The 18,635-nt window shown below is 43.3% G+C and overlaps 1 protein-coding gene across 1 annotated transcript; it reads right to left on the reverse strand.

Moving 5' to 3' along the window:
- Positions 1-1,468: 1,468 nt before the first annotated feature.
- Positions 1,469-10,058, reverse strand: LOC100713859 (putative DBH-like monooxygenase protein 2). Its single transcript, XM_023567410.2, has 13 exons — positions 9,774-10,058; positions 8,711-8,857; positions 8,017-8,178; positions 7,773-7,856; positions 6,820-6,987; positions 6,523-6,625; positions 6,140-6,306; positions 5,341-5,432; positions 4,960-5,056; positions 4,765-4,824; positions 3,266-3,396; positions 2,436-2,553; positions 1,469-2,151 (listed from the first exon to the last, which is right to left on the reverse strand). Exons 1-13 carry the CDS (start codon positions 10,056-10,058, stop codon positions 1,909-1,911), a joined length of 1,857 nt encoding a protein of 618 aa, XP_023423178.2. The 3' UTR covers positions 1,469-1,908.
- Positions 10,059-18,635: the final 8,577 nt, after the last annotated feature.

Below are 18,635 nucleotides of genomic sequence, written 5' to 3' on the forward strand. Positions count from 1 at the left end.
ATCAACAGATGGAAAGGGGGAAAGGTGAAAGAAAGTAGGCAGAGTAGGAGCATGAAATTGAAGGAGAGGACTGTGGTGCCTGAGGATCAAGCTAGGTGAGTCTCTGGGCAGAAAGGAATATTGGGAGGATAAGGCTGAAATGTAAACCAAAGATTTACATCTGATTGTCAGGTGGAAAACATTCTTTACCTAAAAGACCAAGGCTGAAAGAATTGTCGTGGGAAGCCCTGGAATATGATGGGTTGGAATAGTGTGCCAGACTTTCTCACTAATCAGACAAAGCAGTAATATGTTCTTGTTATTTTAATTTCTATCTAGATCTCATTTTTATCTGTGTGCTTCCTTGTGTTGTAGAAAGTGCTTTGTGTTCTGCAGATAGCTGGCAGATGCCTTAGGATTGTTACCGAAAAGAAACTCCATTTTCCCTGCCTGACAGTAAAAGAGGTGATCAATGGGGCTTACTGTTGAGATATGCCTAGTTTTTCAGAATCACGAACTTTGAAAATTTTCTTTGGTTGTAGGACAAAATGCTCCTCTGTTCATATTTTATGACTGTCAGAAGTGGGACTAATTATTAAGATGTAAAACAGACTGCAGGAGCTGAAAGTAAGCACTTAGGATTTTGCAGAATCTCTTCATGTAGCGCCCTGAATTTTCCAGGGAGAATGACAGTAAATGCTCCTCACTTTCCATGTCCCTGATGCACCTCACCGATTCCACAGTAGGATATTGCTCTTTCAGGAAGCAGAGCTTCCATGTGACACACATGCCAATCCCTCCAGCAGTGATGTGGATTTGGCTGAGACCATAAGTCTGGTCCCCAGGGGAAGAGCCCACCAAATACCACCATCTATCCAGAGGAACAATGCCATCGAGGGTGCAATGCACAAGGTTGCTCCTAGATTATCGTGGTGACTAAACCTTGAAGGAGAGGATGATCCTGAACTTTTGAAGTTTAGATACAAATGTGCTCCCTGAAGTTCTTAGAGCTGTTTCCACCAGGAGGAATACGGTTTCAAACTGCAGCCTGGTTCCACAAAGCATTTGCACTGTTGCTAATCTGTACCTATGAACTTTGTGAAAAAGACCTGGTCTCCAAGCATAAGGGCTACCTGTCTGCTTCATTCTTCACCTGTTCTCAGAGCTCACTTTAGTTTGTTCATTTAGGCTGTTGACTTGGGTGATTTGAGTGTGACAGTGTGACATTTGGTGGGATACATCACTGCCTGATCATGGAGATGCAGAGGAAGAGGAAAAGGATTGTACATTAAGTGTTGCATTGTGGGGACAGCTACATGTGAGTTCTTCAAATGCCCTCTGGATATGTTAAACTAAGCAATTTGAGTTGATCATGAGATCAACAAACAAACAAAAAACCAAACAAACAAAAAGATATGACAATTGGCAGCAAGTTGAATCCTATGTAATGATGTCTGGAACTTTATCTCTTTAATCAGAGTCCCTCCCATTAACAAACCAACTCTCTCCACTACCCCTGTGGTTTCTATTGATACAGGGAGAAATATGTTACCAAAAGAGAAAGATAAGACCCCTACCAGGTCAGTGGAAGATCTGAGGGAACTGTAAGGTTTCTCCTTCCACTAATAGCATCCTTTTGACAAAGCTGGGCCCCGGGATTTTCCAGAAAGTAGATCCATCACCAGCTCTTGAACCACACCTCTTCAGACAACATGTGGTCCCACAGTGACCCTAAAGGTTTAAGAATGAGTTACATAGAGTGGCATAGGCCAGGCTTCAGGAAACATGTACAGCATCCAGGCTTACAGTCATGAGGAGGAGCGTAGGTATGGGGCACATTGGGGGCCAAAGCAGAGAGTTATTTATATTTGAAGATAGGGGAAGGTTTGAAGAGAGAAGGTTCTGGATATGTGGCAAGATGAGACAGAATCAGACGCCAGTCTGCAGTGTAGCAAGGACCCACAGGAAGGTGCCCTGCAGGAACAAGAGTGCAGCCAGGGGAATGCGCCTCAGGGTAGTAGTGTTGGAACTAGAGAGGGCCACCGATGCAGCCCTGAAGCCTGCAGGGGTCTGGTCCTGGGCCTCCACTTTGCCTCCAGATGATTCCATACAGGGGCCCCGAGGTGTAGGAATGATGTCAGGAATCCAGCCTGTCATGTTTTCTATCAGCTCCTGCAGGAGTGGGAAGAAAAAGGGTAAACCTACAAGCTTACTTATTTTTGTTTTCTTTCTTGAAGCCTTACTTGGTTTTCCCTAATTACTGAGTTTATTGCCTAACAGGGAACCTAAACAACATTCTCAACCCAGGGCAGCAACCTGTCTTTCTGCTTCCTCAGCCCCCTCCTTCTCCAACCCTGCATTTTGTTTCTGCTGTCCTTCTCTTTTTCTACCTTTGCTCAACACCATCCCATTCCCGTACACCATCCCAGTAAGGTGGTATCTCAGGGAACACGCACATCGATGGTCTTGAGCATCACTGTCTGCCGGGCCTCCTTGCAAGCTTTCTCAGCCGTCTTAATGTTCTCTGGAGTCCAGTCAACATTGTTCATGACCATCAGGTTCTCCATGGGACTTCTGTGATAGTAGAGTCAGAGTAGGGGATAGATAGTAGTCTGGTGTTTACTTAGAGCTTTCACAAAATATATGGAAAGCACTCTAATTTTTGCTAATGTGTGCATCATGCCAGTGCAAACCATACAGAATGTCTTCTGACTCACTGAACAGTCATGAGTTTGACAGAAGGAGAAATATCATTAGAGATGAGGGTTTTACAAACTGATGATAAGACTATGTTTACTGATGTGGTTATTAATTTAGGAGCATAGGACTCAATAAGGTTGATAGAGTGACTTCAAGGATGTTGCAATTTTCCTAAAATTATAAGCAAAATGAGATGTCTGTACAGATGTGTATTTTATCTTAGAAATAAGGTTCAGAGCTCTCATGAGGGTTACCCTCAAATAATTAAGAATTGTGACTTGAAAGTAAACAACCTTGAGCCAAAAGCTCATGTGAACAAGAATTCTGTGCAAGCATGATCTGACTTGCATTTGTGCCCTGAATAACTTGTTGGAAAACTTCTCACAAGCTCCTATCTATTTTGGAGTTTTAAGAGTCTGACTTTATTAGACTCAGAGGTGAGGAGAACAGGAGATGATACATTCCTACTGATGACCCTGGCTCACCGGCCTGGAATATAGTTCATGGGTTTCCTTTTCCTTCTTCCTCAGGCCTCCCAAAATCCCTCCCCACACACACATAGATTATATCTTCCAGGATGACTTACTCTGCAGCCTCTTCCCCCAGCTCCTCAACCACATGGGTGATGTCAGGGTACCCCAGGCAGCTGGAGATGTTATTTCGGGGGTAGTAGAAGAGGAACACAAGGCACATCTCATTAAGGGTGCTGGTACCTCCCTGGAGAAGATGACAGAGATGGGAATGTAAAGGCACAGAGGCATGCAAAGAGGGGAGAATAAGGCAGGGGGAACACATTTCAGGAGGTAATTCTGTCAGAAATGGCCTTTCCTCTCCCCTTAATCTAGAGAGAGCTCACTGTCCCCTCCTCAATTCTTCCTTTCTCCTCTGTTTTCAGTCACTGGACAATTATTGTTATTATTTACAAGGAAATAGCTTACAATCTTCCTTGTTCTCTGATTTTCTACTGTAGTGTCCTGGTTTGACGCTGGTTCCCAACTAATATCAGTCACCCCTCTCCCCTGACAGTAATTTGACCTCCAAACATGTGCTAGTGTGCTTATAAGACCCCTTCCATCCTGACATCTGCTTATTAAGTAAATGTTGGTGTCACTTAACAGTCTGTTATTGAGAGTCCCTTCTCATGAGACAGATTCTTAGATTATATACAATAAATTCCTATCCATTTACTTATTTTATTTTCCTGACAAATACTTAGAGTATGATACCATTGGAGCTGCTTTCTGGGAGATCTAGGGAGGAAAGGGTACGACTTCTTTAAGTACTATTTCCAGTGTCCTGTTCCTCAATCGCATTCCATGCTTGAAGCCATCTCTTCCCATTCCTTAGTCTTCATCCACACCCATGCTTTCCTCCCAGTGGCTCTCACTCTTGTCCTTGTTTGGAACTCCTCATTTCTGTATGTCTAAAGCCAGACCCTCTCACCTGAGTCACACGTTCAGTTTATTCCCTTATCATTTGTTCCTGTGAATGTAACTAAACCATTGTCCCCACTTGTTCATGCTACATATCACTTTCTGCTTTGGATTAATCATTTGTACAGATGCATTTTCTTTTTCAAAAGCATGCAACCACTTTTAAATTCCACAAACACTGAACCATAGATGATAGTCATAGTTGGTAGTGTTCCCTGTGATCCTGGTAACAACACCTAGCTCTAAGTCAGCTATAAAACAGTAGTTAACCAACTCTCATAGCAGTCCTATGAGATAGGTCATAGTATTATTTCTTTTATAAATTAGGAAACTGGGCACAGAGAGGTGGATTAACTTGCCAAAGTGTAGAAAGCTACTAAATGATCATGTTGCCATTTAAATCCAGGCAGTGAGGACCCAGAATTCATGCTCTTAGTTTCTAAGGCTCATCTCTGGGCCTTTGTGGGTCACTGACAGAGGGCATTGGGAATCCCTGTACCCATTTGGAATGCATGGGAGTGTCTCTTGTGAATGAGTGATATGAGAAAATGGAGCATTAGCTAGGATAATCAGTCACTGGATGGCCACAGCCCTGCCGGAGCTGTTTTCTGGAGCTAAAGTCTTTGTGTTCATGGTGGGGAGAGACACTTACAAAAGTCATGGAGTCCCGATCCAGAGTCTGGTAGTTACATTCTATCAGCAATTCATCTCCCTGTTCAGGTGAAACATGAAAGCTAAGAGTGAGTGGCAGAGGGACTGGCAAGACCATAGCACTTCCTTTGCTAAGGGTTATGAATTCTGATTCTGCTGTTCCCGAGCCTCAGGCATGACTTCCCACAGTTCCCACCGGCTTGATCTCCACATGATAAGGTAAATCTCGAGTTTCCTGCAGATTGAAGTCATAGGCATCATCTTTACAGATTGTTCGGAGCTGTCTTCCATTTCTAGAGGGAGAGAAGGCAGCAAGACAAAATTGAGAACATAGTGTAGGGATGGGACCTATCAATAAATATGCAGTATTTTAAAGTTATTCTGTGAGCACAGTTTGGCCATAAAAATAAAGAGGAAAGATAAGACTCGTGCAAATCTTCCTCATCCACATTCTAATCATCACTATTCTAGGGATAGTTGTGGCTCCTTAATCTCAACCAAGCATATTCGTATACTGATGAACAAAGAACTACTGCCATAAACAGAAGGGAAATTTTCAAATCAAAGTCCTCTCTACCTGTATTGCACGGTCTTTAGAGCCCGGCCAGCCAGGTGGGTGTGGAGTAGGTAGCCTATTACCTTCATGTCAGCCACTGGAGCCCCATTCATCTGTAAGAGGGAGAAGGCATCTCTGATTTGTTAAGAGCTCTGATCTTCACCCAAGCCTTGCCTTTCCTCCCTTGATATCTGGCATCTTCCTCTTTTGCCTATGTCTAACAATAATTTCCTTAATTCTTTTTAATGTGTATTTTATTACTATGCTTGTGATGCACAGTATTACTTTCATCTCAGAGAATTGATACATATATATACATATATGTATATATAGGCATTGTAATCATTTTTAATTCCTCTTTTCTTCTCTGCCCTTATATTTCCTTCCCTTCTCAGATCCTCTTCCTATCTCCACAAAATCTACCTTCTTGTTACTACTATCTATATTTTATTTTGCTTTTTAAATTATTTGTATTTTTGATTACTCATTTAAGAGAAACCATGTAGTATTTAGCTTATGTCTGATTTATCTCATATAACACTATGGTCTCAAGATGCATCCATTTTCCTACAAATGACTTCAACTTATATTATTTTTTATTGAACCCTCCTGAACCCTCTGGATCCTTCTACCTACTGTACTTCCCTGCTCCAAAGCTGTGAATCCTTTCCTCCCTTGTATGAATCAAGCGAGTCATTTTCATGAGCTACAAGCTAAAATCATTCTTAGAGATTAGGTTTAGACTATGCAGACTTGGGGATCAGACAGAACTATGATGGGGAACAAGGAACCTCAGGGAAAGTGTGTCTCCCAGCTTCACCTCTTCAAACTTCTCTGTCTTACACAGTCCATAGGACATGAAAGACTCAGCACCCGGGGGTAGGAAATGGATGGGGAAAGTCAAGATGCCCAACTGCAGGACACCCATATCATATTTGCGCAGATGAGCAGTGTAGTACAATCGAATCCCCGAGGAATCATACACACCTGGTAGGAAAACAAACAAATAAAATAAAGATAAAACAAGACAAAACCAAACAAATAATGTTTTCAGAAGGCAAGAGAGCAGGTTACAACGAAAAGCAAAGAGGCAAAGGAAGTCTTGTGATTAACAAGATTTGCATGAATCCCATGGCATGACCCCAGCACCTAGGAAAAACCAGGTGACTGACTGCCTTCCTGTGAGTCCCCTCTTGTGCTCACCACGTAGGTTGTGGAAATTGCTGTAGTGAACCTCTAGTCGGATCCACTGAGGGTCCAAGGGGGTCCCAATAGAGATGGCCACCTCGTCTGGAAACTGGTAACTCTGAGGGAAGGAGAGAGATTTGGCAGCTAGAAGGGCTGGGAGCTAGGTGCAGGGATCCAGGGCTTTTGCTCTGATTTTCTACCCTTCACCCCAGAGCTTCCCTATCCCCCCATCTTCCATAGGTGCAGCAATTCCCACTGCCTAGCTGTGCCTATTTCCTAGCCACATATTACCCCCCTCAGTGGAGAACTCACAAGGCCCCCAACAGCCCAGCCCACAATAATCTGTGAGCAGAGGGAGAAGGCAGGATCAAATCCGTAGCACTCGCTGATGCCGGTGGGGAGGGTGCTGGCATTGCCGCAAGCATACACCAGGATGTGATGCACCATGGTCTCATTGTGGTCTATCAACTTGGGCTCAAACTGGACAGGAATAGGGGGGCAGAGTAGAGCCTAGATTTTATTTGCGAACTCCTCATTCTCCCATCACTTTCCCAAATAAAACCATGATATTTCCCAATTCTCTTAATTTCCATGACTTCTATTTCCTTTCTCTGTCTCTTTTCCCCGAGCTACAATTTTGTCCATCTCTGTTTGACTCATTTCAACTCCCACTCCTTAAAACCTCTTGCCTGAAAACAATTTAAACAGTGCTAAATCTAGCTGGGGACATTCTGAGTCTGACATAGGATCCTTAATTATTTCATGACTTTAATTATCACATGACCTTGTGTATATGTCCACACATTTTTGGATTCTCTTTCTTAAAAAACAATTGCCTGTTACACATTTGGGACTTAAGATAAGATTCTATTTTTATGTACTTGAGTAAAATTGAAATTACTCAAATGTGAAGTGAAATGGCCAACTTTGAGTTCACTGGAGCCAGAGCTCGCCCTCTTCCTTTCAACTTGTGTCACATCCCCTCCTTGCCTTTATCTCCTCCTAGGCTAAGAAAGCACAGTGCTGCAGCCAGAGTGAGGGTCAGATTTTGTTCTCTGCAAACACTTTATTAACCAGTACCTTGTGTCCAAACACTTTCTGCTGCAAGGTGAAGCTTGAATAAAATAATTCTGGCAACTGTAGTTCTGGGCTCTAGGAATTATAGAACTATCACCCCTAGCAAACTCCCATCTGGCCCCCATTTCCTCAGCTACTGTTACTAAGCCTTCCCCACCTTGGCCACCTCCCCTATCTGGTTAACGTACCTTGAAGATGTGATGCTTCTTGCTGACGATCGGGAGAGGAAGAAAGGTACAGGCGTAGGTGGTATCGTCCTCTGGAATGAGGAACTGGGGAGAGATGCACACAAGCTGAGTGGAACAGGTTTGTGGATCCCTTACTTCTTTGGTGTTCATTTTAGGGCTAGATTGGGAGTGAGGGTAGTCAGAGTAACTGGGTGCAACAAGTGGTAGTTTGTTGGAAGGAGGTGGGTGGGTGGGGAGGTCTTACATCGGTGATCTCCAAGTCGTGGATCATAGTGTCTGCGGGGTAATCGAGATCGTCAGGGTGGAATATTTGTAGCAAGAAGATGGACTTGACAAAAGTACGCTCTCGCCTCAGCTTCAGTCTGTCATCCAAGCCATAGGAAGCCAGGACTCGCATCGTGTCGCTCTGAGGGTGTCATGGGCAGAGTTACTTCACCATGTAACCAATGAGTGGTGCTTTGCACATACTTGTATCCAAGGTCCTACACAAGCCACTCATGTCTCCTCAGTGGAAAGGGGAGAACTTTAGCCTGGAGATAGAACCAGTTTGATTCTAATCCTGCTTCCAAAGCAAATAGGCTGGTAATGCTGGCATCTCTCTCTCTCTCTCTCTCTCTGTCTCCATCCCTCCCTCTGTCTTTCTCTTTCTGTCCCTCTCTCTGTGCCCATGTCCTTACTATGAAATGAGAGAGCTGAGCCATACATTGAAATCCCAACATCTTAAATGCGATGCAGTTGGGCAGGGTTCCTCAGGAGCAATGAATCATTAAGGGTCATCCTGTGGAAGGTTTGTAGATTTCAAGAGGAGACACAATTTGGTTGGTACCTGAGAGGACTGAGACAGATGGAAGTCCCAGGAATCATGACTGGGTGTGATTCTACTTCCTTAGAAGGAAAACCTGCTGTGACTAAGTTCTTTTTTCTCTTTTCTTATTTACCGTGATGTCCTGGTCATGAGGATCACAGGAGCGGAAGGGCCTGGAAAATCTCATGGTAGTGTAGACAGCATCTTCTGTCAGTCCTAACAATTCAGCATCCTGGCTCCCGTCCTCTTCTAGAGTGTCTTCATCCACAAGATGCTGATCCTGGAGTCCAATGGAGGGCAAGTAAGAACCAGAAGCACAAAATATCATGCACGAGGACATAAAGTGTTCTTTAAATAACCTTAGGATAGTGAAGTGGTGAGACTGAGGTTAGCTTTATTATGGAATTTCCTCCTAGGGCAGAGCATGGCATCGAGAAATTCTCTGGGAAGATGGACCATGTCTGATGGGATTCCATCTCTTGACCTGATTATTCTCCTCTCATTTCAAGTCTAATCTCTATCAGTCCTGATGTTCCTATGCCCAACCCTTGAAAGCTCGTGTGATTTCTGAATGGTCCATGCCATTCCTTCTTTCTAGTGTGGCCCTTAACATATATTACCTTGCACTGTTAATTGACATTTCCTGATTTAAGTTCAGTTCATAATAATGATTATGAGCTCGGAATGGGAGAGATGAAGAAATGAGTGAATTACTTCTTCATCTGCAAAATGCAAATAATAATAATCCACTTCACGGTGATACTATGGGGTCCAGAATACAAAAAGTTCAGGACAGTGTCCAGTTTATTAAAACTTTATAGCAATTTTAAACTATTGATGCTGCTGTGTCTGTGGCTGTTGCTGTTTTGGATCACGTCATGCTATAGTTCACCTGACTGACCTTAAAGTAACTGAGGATAGAGACTGTGTCTCCATAGCTTTGAATTTTCTCCAGAGATCTGCATTTAATGTGCTATTAACAAGTAAGTGGTACAGTCTAAAGGTCTTAGTAGGTTGGAGACATATGATCTGGATGACATAGGTCACAAACTTTGCTGTTGGATGATTTCTGTAAGGAGAGATCAGTACTCAGCTGGAGTTCCTGGGGCATGCGGGAATATGTTTAAAGAATATGGATCCTCTATGAACATGAAGAAATATCCTCCCCAACAAAGGACCTCATCCTTGGAACTTACCGAGAAATAAACATTGCCATTAGGAAGGACTCCTCCAATAACCAGATCTCCTCCCACGATGGTGTATCGATTTGTGATGCCCACACCTACCCAGCCAGCTGTTCGAACCTGGAGTTCAAAAACAATGACCTCAGCCTTGAGGTCAAAATCCCAGCGCAGGAAAATGACATGGGAAGGATCTAGAAACCTGGAATAACGCAGGTGAGATGTGGGGCCAAGGTGGTGGCCTTGGGAGACTCTGAGGGCTAAGAGTAGGAAGAATTTCAAGAGAAGGATACCACCCATGGCTCCTGGGTCCCAGAGCATCTCTCCTGCAGATGAAGACTGAGGGCTCTGGACTTATATGTGCCTCTGCCTGTGCCAGGCGCCATGCCATAGGGGAGGGCCTAGCTAGGGCTCTGCTGATCTGATTATCCTCTGGGTTTAGAATGGTGCCACTTACATAACTGGAGTGACAGCTGTCCAGAGAGGTGACAGTGCGGATTCCCTCACTTGAGTTCAGGGTCCTAGCAGGAAAGCATCAGGAGTACATCACGCTAACTTCCCACCCCAACTCCTGGCCAGTGTCCTGCTAATGGAGACCCTGAAGAGACCAGATTTTTAGTCTTTCCCTATTTCTCATTCTCTCCCTCTGTTTCTCCCTCCTCCCTTTCCCACCCCATCCCCTGCACTGAGATACCCTTACTGATTATACTGCCTCCAGTATATGCCCTTCACCGGTTCAGCTCACATATGTGTTTCCCATGTCGTCTTTGTATAGAGGGAGGTATAAGCAAGGGTTGGGACCAGATGTAAATCCAGCCTTTCAACCTCCCAGTGTGGGAAAAAAAATGGTTGTTGGGAGGGATGGGGGAGACTGATTCCCATCTCTGCTGGAGTCTTTGCTAATTCCAGGAAGGACACTTAGAGGTGAAGCAATGATAATCAGCTTTCCAGATAGATGGGTCTTGAGTAGCTTTGGCTTTTGAGAACACTCCTGGGAAAGAGCAAGAAAAGGAAGAAGTGAGGGGAGAAAGATGGAGAAAATGAGAGAAACACACCCGAATTTGCATTTTAGAGACTTCGTGCTTTACATTATATTCCATGAGTTGATTTCAGAGAATTCGTATTTTACCAACTTTCCTGGAGGTTTCATCTGATTTCATTTGCAAGTACCCTGATCTTACATAAAACAATAAAAGCATGAAAGGGATATTAGAATAACAGATAGAAGCATCAGGTCTATTTTATTTTCTAAAAATTCCTATCTTTTATTTTCAGATAAGAAAATGGGAGCCTCTCAGAGTATGATGAGTACTGTGTGCTCACATATTGTGTCAGTGGTGGTGACAGGAAAATTCAAGGATTCTGCCTGTGATCACTTTTTCCAGGATTTCTGGAGGTCACCAGCACCTGCAGGGCAGCAGACCTCTGCATACTGCTCTACCATGGAATGTCCTGGTGGAGGGGCTGATGCCATTTATTGATTGCTTCTGCTGGAAGAACTAGTGTCTTCTTTTACTTCAGTCTGACCTCTTTTTGGTAGCTGACACAGCAATCAGGGCTGTGAACCCTCTCCTATGGCCCCAGTTGCCAGTCTTCCTTACACAGTGGAGAAGAAAGGTGGACTGAAGGCTTCCCCAGCAAGGTAAGGCCATCCATCACCTGAATCCAGCTCCCGTTGGGTGGAGAGACAATAAAGTGAGTTGCTTGACCTCTGCGCTCACCACATGCATGGTTTGAATTACTCACTGAGCTCTGAAACTGGCAAGGCTATTTGCTGCTGTTATGAGAAACTGAATAGTAATTGGAGACAAGGAAAGGAAACAAATGTCCAAAGGAGCGGCATACCCTCTAACTATTACTGCAGCCCTGGCCGAGAAAGTGAGAGCTAGGTGACCATCCAGAAGAAAGCAGCTTACCAGGGTACAGGATGGGGAACCAGCCAGGACTGGATAATACAGAACCAAGGAGGCACAGTGACCTTGAGGAACGGGAGTGTCAGTGAGGGAGTTAACAGGAGTGTCGGAGACATTCTGATCCCAATCTCACTTGAGGATTAGGCTTAGGAGGAGGCACTGAGGAGACTGGACAGCCAGTCCTGTAAATGGAGAAGGGCCCAGGATCTCTTATCTTGCAAACCATTTGGTCAACTAGAGCAGTGTCCTCAGGGAGAAGTAGGGGACTCCTGAAGAACTGAGAGCTTGGGACTGCAGATCCAGGGAATCTCTCTGGTCCTGAATGCTTCTCTGGCTTCTGCTTTGGTGTTCCAGCTGTTGCTTTGCCCTTCCATGGGGACTCCTCAGGGAGACAGGCCTGAGTTCTGGACCAGTGCAATTCCCCTTTTCTGTTAGTGTCTATTATGGGACAGACACCAAAATGAATCCTTCTAGTTGTTGAAATAGTAGAGTTCTGTTGCTAACCTAGTCTGTTTCTCCATATTGTTGTCTGTAAAATGCTGAGGTTGGAGAGGTGATAGGCTCAGGGACTTTTCACTCTAATTTCTCAGATTATTGGTTCCCAAACTGAAAAAAATGCCTCTTAATAGTGCCAAAAAGTTATAGTCCTTTTCATGTCAGTTGAGTGCTATCTGATAGGTGATTGAAAAGAAATGTTATAAGTAATTTTGTCATGTTTAATTGATTTGGAAATTTGCCATTGCAATAATAAAAGCAAATTCGATTGAATTCTTAGCTGTGCCAACCTCTATTCTATGAACTTTTTCATGTTTTTGAGCCATTCATTCTTTTGAAATAGTTTTCAATAATGTCTTCATATTACAGATGAAAAAACTGAGGGAAAATGTCACCCTGTAAGATTGATGGTACTAGGAGTTATTGGAAAACATAATTAAAGATTATAGTTATTTGAAAATGATTTACTATAAATCATAAAAATATAATTAGCACATTTAATAAATTACTAAATTAATAAGTATATTTAATAGTTAAATATTACATGAAAATAATAGAAAAAAATCTCCACAGAAATAAAAGAAAAAGAAAATGGTTTTAATACTGAATAAACTAAAATGTAATATATAATCTCAATCCACAAGAGACTGAAAGGGCAGATAGAGCTCCCACCTTATCACAAAGCCAAGCAGATATCACCTATGACCACATGTTCCCTCAGAAAGAGGAACTAATAATACCAGCACCTGGCAAGTGCATGACATGGGTTTGCTAGGTGGTTTTACCCAAAGAAAATAAAAACATATCTTTGAACAAAGAGTACTTTTGTAACTTGGTGCAAAGTATTAGGTGGGGTTTCTAAGTTGGGCTTTCCCCTAATTAAGGCAGGCTCCTAAGTGAGGTCCCTACTTCCCTTAGAAGCGGAGATGGGGCACTATCTTCCCTGAGGATTACATTGCAAAGAAAAGGTTTCAAGTTCTTGAGAAAAACATATTTCTAGATCTTAAGTCTAGCTTAGTAGATAGTTTTTTAAAAGGGTTCACATATATCTAAAAGAGACAGAAAAACCTTACCATTCCTTGTTTGGTAAAGTAAGAAAGAAAGTAGAGGGTGAGGGAGGGAAGGGTCTCTTCCCCTGTTTTGCACAGGAAGAATGAAGCCTGTTTCCACAGTGTGTTTGCTTTCTAGGTGTCAGACACTGACAGCTGGAAGTGAATGCCTGTTTTCATACTGCCCAGTGTGGCTCTGCAATATCTTCTACTTGTAGATAAAGCCTGTTAACTAGACGTGTGTTTAATGATATAAGTATCATTGAAAGCATGAAGAGATTTTAATCTCTTGCAAAACTCTGAGAGTGGGTTTCAGATCACTTCCAGGAATATCTGGGTCACAGCTGAGAGCGTACAGGTCAATTTTGTCCGCTGAGATATTTTTTGAATGTACAGAGTCATTCCTGTACAGCAGGGAAGCATGCAAATCTGTGGTTGCAGGTTTTTGCTTTGAGGAGGAGATGAGACAAGACATTCAGTTTCCTGAGAAATCCATGCCTTTTTGACCTTGGGGACTGTAGAACTGTCAGATACCTTCTAGGCAGGGATCCTGGTCTCCAGCATGGCTGATCTGTCCCACACCCTGTGAGAGAGAACTTGAGAGACCAGGCATTGGTCTCTTCCTCATTCTCTGTGGGTGGATGGTCCTGGTTGCTCTGAGTGGAAGTCATTGGTAAGCAGAGGAAGCCACTTAGTGGGGTGAGGGAGGAACATAGGGATAGGTCACTGGAACACCATAGCCAGGGAAGTTGCCCCTAATCCCAAGTCTTGTCACAATCATCCTAGCACAGCAGCTCACCAAGGTCAGATGTCCCTTCTGCTCTCAGCAGCCTTCTGTCCTGGTACCTCATGGATCCCCTCTTCTGCATTTAGCCCAGTTGGTTAGTCTTAAGGGTGACCACACTGTTTACTCTCACTTTGGCCGGCCTCTATGTTTCAGAGTCCACTGCCAGCCTGGTGGAGCAAAGTTTCAGGTGTGTCTAGTGTAGGCTCGACAGGCAGAGCCTTTCCAGTGCTTCCTGAAGAACTCTCAGGACCCTGGATGGGCTGGCACCAGCAAGATCTCCAGCAGCAACTGTGATTTCTGGTCACCCTGTGAGTCTTGGGGACAAGGAGCATATATACCTTCCTGGAGTAGATTACCTGGCCATGCAGGTGTGTGAGACAGAATTGAGGTTGCAGGTGGAAAATGTCTTTCCTGCACTGGCAGTAAAGACACAGTGAGAAATCCTTCTCTGGTATTTGAATAAAAACCACAGGCACATGCTCTCCTGGTTCCTACCCCTCCTCCTCTGCCCCAACAGCCCCCCAAGTCTGATGTTTTCCCCAGATAGACCTCCCCTTCCTGCCTTAAACTCAAGTAGTTGTCTCTGCTGATCTGTTTTTTTCTGTCCAAATAGCACATAGTTCAGCCCAAGTTCTTGAAGGCTTGAGCGCATACTTTGACACTGCTATGTGTGAGCTTCGGCGATGGCTCCATTCCTCTCAAACCTACCCAACATGCAGACAGAGAATCTACCCAGCTCAGAAATCTGCTGCAAGGATTAAACTGTGCATTTTAGATGAAGCTTTTATGATGATGAAGAGGGAGACAGAAAACAATCACTTGGCCTTAGTCTTCTCTCCACAGTTTATGTGTATGAAAATCATGCTACAATTTGGTCCCAATCTCAGTTCCCAAAGATAGGCTGAGAATAAACCTGCAAACTCTGAAAAGTGGAGGGATAAGTTGGTGAATGTGTACCCCTCCATGTACACCACTAAATAAACACTTATTTTTCTGATGACAGCACTAGTCTCATCACCATGCTCCTATTCTCACTCTCCAATTTCAAGGCAATCTTTTAAAAGGTATGATTATCAGAAAGAAGCAGAGTCTGAAATCTCTGGTAAGGGAAACAGGAAGTACTCAACTAAAAAGCCCAAGAGCCACAACTGGGTCTGTCGCCCAAGTACCACCATCAAGGGGCAGAAAAAAGAGGTTTTGACCCCAGGAAAATAGTTGGAAACCAACCGGGAAGTTTTGAATGACAGGAAGAGCAAGGGAGAAGAGGAGAGACAAAGGAGAGAGGGAAGAGCAAGAGAGCTGACCTTATATCACAGCTGATCCATTGCTTCTGTCTTGAGAGCCTCTCCTTTTACAGGTGGAAACCAACTGACCAGAGTACTGGGATACAAGGGTAGTAAGGGCCTAAAACAGCCTGTGAAAGGCATCTCTTCTGTCTCTCAGGTGTGTGGGTGTGGGCAGGGATCCTGGTAGCCAGATTTCCTCAGCCATTGTTGTGAGTGTATAGTCTTCCCAACAAGGGCCGCTGTTGGCCCACAGTTCTCCATGATGTACTTGTTAATGGGGATTGGTAGCTACTCAACAGGGCTCTTGTTCTACTTTGTTCTTTCTTTCCTAGGCCTCTGACCTCTCACCCCTTACTCATCTCTCCCTTCCTGCAGGATGATCTCCAGAACTGAGAATCATCTGGCTGTGATATTGGTGGGGCTCCCGCTGAGGCTGGGCAGTCTAATTTGGTGGTCTTTGCTTCATCTATGGTTCCATGTCTTCGATCTTTCCTAAACACAGTGAGCCATGGAGAAAGACAGTCCATCACCTAACCCCTAGACTTCCTTTCTGGGATATTCTTTGTACTGTCCAAGCACAAAGATTCCTTCCCGGAGTGAGGTCTGTCCAGGTTGTAAAGCAGGAGGGTCAGAAACTTGGGCCTTGATGAAGTACCTTCTTCTGCATGTAACAGAGCATGCTCACCCAGACATGCAACACTGGCTGCACATTGCAGTTTCTTTAGGTGCTCTTTGACCTAACATTATTTTCTCTGCTTTTCTGTAGCCTTGTCAGGCTATCAATCTCTCTTCCCTCACCACGCCCTACTGCCTTTTCCTTTTCTCTTACATACATGTTTACATACATGGGCACACACACAGGAGAAAATGCAAATTAAAATGCACTACAAAAGTATTCTCCTCATTGTCTACATGTTTTATTTACCCTTCTGTCATAGCTTCAGAACCACTCACCTCAAAACCTGCTCAAGAGCAGAATGAAAACTTAGAGTAGACAGAAAGACTAGTTGGGGATTTGATGAAAGCATGGAAGCTTTCTTAGTGAGCTGTTATGGTTTGTATCTGGATGTCTTCCTCAGAGTCTCATGCACTCATGGGTGGAACTTTTTGATGTGGCTGGATCTAGGGTGTGTGACTGTGAATTAAGGGTGTAATACCTAAATTATTCCACTGATTTGCTTAGCATATTTGTGAGTGTGGATAATGGTTGTTGCCTGAATGGAACAATAAGAGAAGGAAGGCTCACTGCTTCACTGCCTTCTGCCTGCTCAGCCAAAGACTGTTTCCCTTCTGGGATGCCCCTCTGCCATGCCCTGGAGCCGGGTGACTGTGAACTGAAATCTCTACAAACAGTGAGCTAAAATCTCTACAAACAGTGAGCTAAAATAAACTTTTCCTCTTTGAACTTGTGAGAGTCGGATATTTTGTGTCAGCACTGAAAAAGTAACTAACACAGTAGTCATTTTAGTAGGTGGAAAGTAATATCTCATTATGCTTTGACTTACATTTTTTTGATTACTAATGCTGAGAATCTGGTTTATACATAGTTGTATTTGATATATTGGTACCAGTAACATGCACACTACAGTAAAGGAAGACTCCTTTGAAGGATTCTTTTCAAAAGACAGAATTCTTCTCAAGAGACAGAACATGCCTATCAACATACCTGGTTGGTCTCTTTTCTAAGGTTAAATATAAATTTCTTGAGAGTGCCTGGTGTCCTGTCATGTTAGACACTTAGAATGAGCTAGATGGGAGAAAGGGGATGCATTATTTTGGAATACTTATGTAATTTTTTAGGGTTAACTAACATCAATAATTGTATCCTATAAGAATTATCACTAAAATATTTTTCTTCATAAGGTTTTGACAATCAAATACATAAGCTGGGCTGCTTTGAACTCCTTCCTTACGATTCCAAATGTTTCTGAAGGTGAAAGGGGTCAAATGGTGAAAGGTGAAAAATGGGGCCAAATGGAGCATAGTGGGACTGAACAATATGATTTCTTTCCAGCCCAACCTTAGAGACCTGGTGTCAAACCCAGCTGAGTCTGCTGAATCTGTAGTGCCCCACTTGCCAAATGGTGATAGATGGGCCCTTTTCACCATGCAAGAGTAGCTTCTCGTCTTCACTGAAAGTGATATATCCTGGTGTCTTAGTTACTATTCTCTCATTTCTGGAACAAAATGCCCGATGCTCAAATTTAAGGAAGGAAAGGTTTCTTTAGCTCACAGTTTGTGGAGGTTTCAGTCCATAATAAGCTGGATCCAACGGCAAGGTGGCATGGCTGAGAGGTTGTGTGTTCATGGCCATGGAGGACAGCAAAAACAGTAAGAATAGAAAGGGGGAAACAAGCCTCCTTTCCTCCCTTATATTGTATGCAGGCTACCCACCCTAGGGCTCACATAATCTCTGTGCTCTTCTCTTGTATAGGCTCAGGATATTTACCCTGGCCCTCTACTGAGTCACTTAGTTAAACTTCTAAACTTCTCAAGTTGACACAGTGTATCAACCACTATATCTAGATTTGGATTTTCTTTTCTCTGTCATTGTCACTGCCTTAGTGTCACACCAGGCTCAGATTACTTGAATGTCTCTGTGTTCCATAAAATAAGAATGTATTTTCCAGCCAAGGAAATTACCTCTAAGTGCTCATGGTGAGATCCATGAATGTTATCCATATCTATGGGATTCAGGGATCTCTTCATATATTTTACTGCTTAGAATCAGCTGGCCTTACACAACATTAGTCTGAATCTTTGAAATCTTTGCAACAGCTAAAGCTGAGAAATATTTTCAGAGGCTGAAGTGCTTTTCTGCAAAATGAGTTCAAAAACAACTTTTTTTTTTCAAAATAACTAAATGATCAGTAAGCACAATTTGTGAAGATCATGCTTTAATGATCACATTTAATATTTTATACGCAAAATCTCCTTTCTATATACTCCAATCTAGGTTTGGCTGGTTTGGAGATTTTACAACTTTTGACAAGAAAAGGTTTCCTGCTGGAATTTGGGATTTCTTAGAGAAATTTTCTTTTCTCCTAGTGAGGCCACAGATTGAACTGTACAAGTGCTGCTGTTTTTCTTCATTTTAAATCTTCAGTCAGCTAGCCAGATGAACTCGCTATCTAACACTATCAGTAAAAAGTTTTGGGGGTAACTTGCAAAGTCACAGAGGTGAGGTAAAAAGGAAAGGAGGAGGACTTAGGAGGCTCCTGGGGGAGTTGGCATAACAATCAGGTAACTGGGTCCTCAGCTCCCTAAGTGTCTGCTAACTGTCATAAGGCCCCAGGTAACTTTTATATGAACCTTTAGTGGATCAAGTAAACACCCGGAAACCTACA

The sequence above is a fragment of the Cavia porcellus genome, unplaced genomic scaffold, assembly GCF_034190915.1.
Source record: "Cavia porcellus strain 051 isolate PalLab524CR breed Dunkin Hartley unplaced genomic scaffold, mCavPor4.1 scaffold_6, whole genome shotgun sequence".
NCBI lineage: Eukaryota > Metazoa > Chordata > Mammalia > Rodentia > Caviidae > Cavia > Cavia porcellus.

Excerpts from the sequence above, each read along its gene's own strand:
- LOC100713859 (XM_023567410.2), bottom strand. The coding sequence starts at position 10,058 with ATGGGTGGTATCCTTCTCTTGAAATTCTTCCTACTCTTAGCCCTCAGA. Across the intron at positions 8,179-8,710 it reads CTCATGACCAGGACATCACG|AGCGACACGATGCGAGTCCT; the intron begins GTAAATAAGAAA and ends TGACACCCTCAG. Across the intron at positions 2,554-3,265 it reads CTGGGGGAAGAGGCTGCAGA|AAGTCCCATGGAGAACCTGA; the intron begins GTAAGTCATCCT and ends CTACTATCACAG.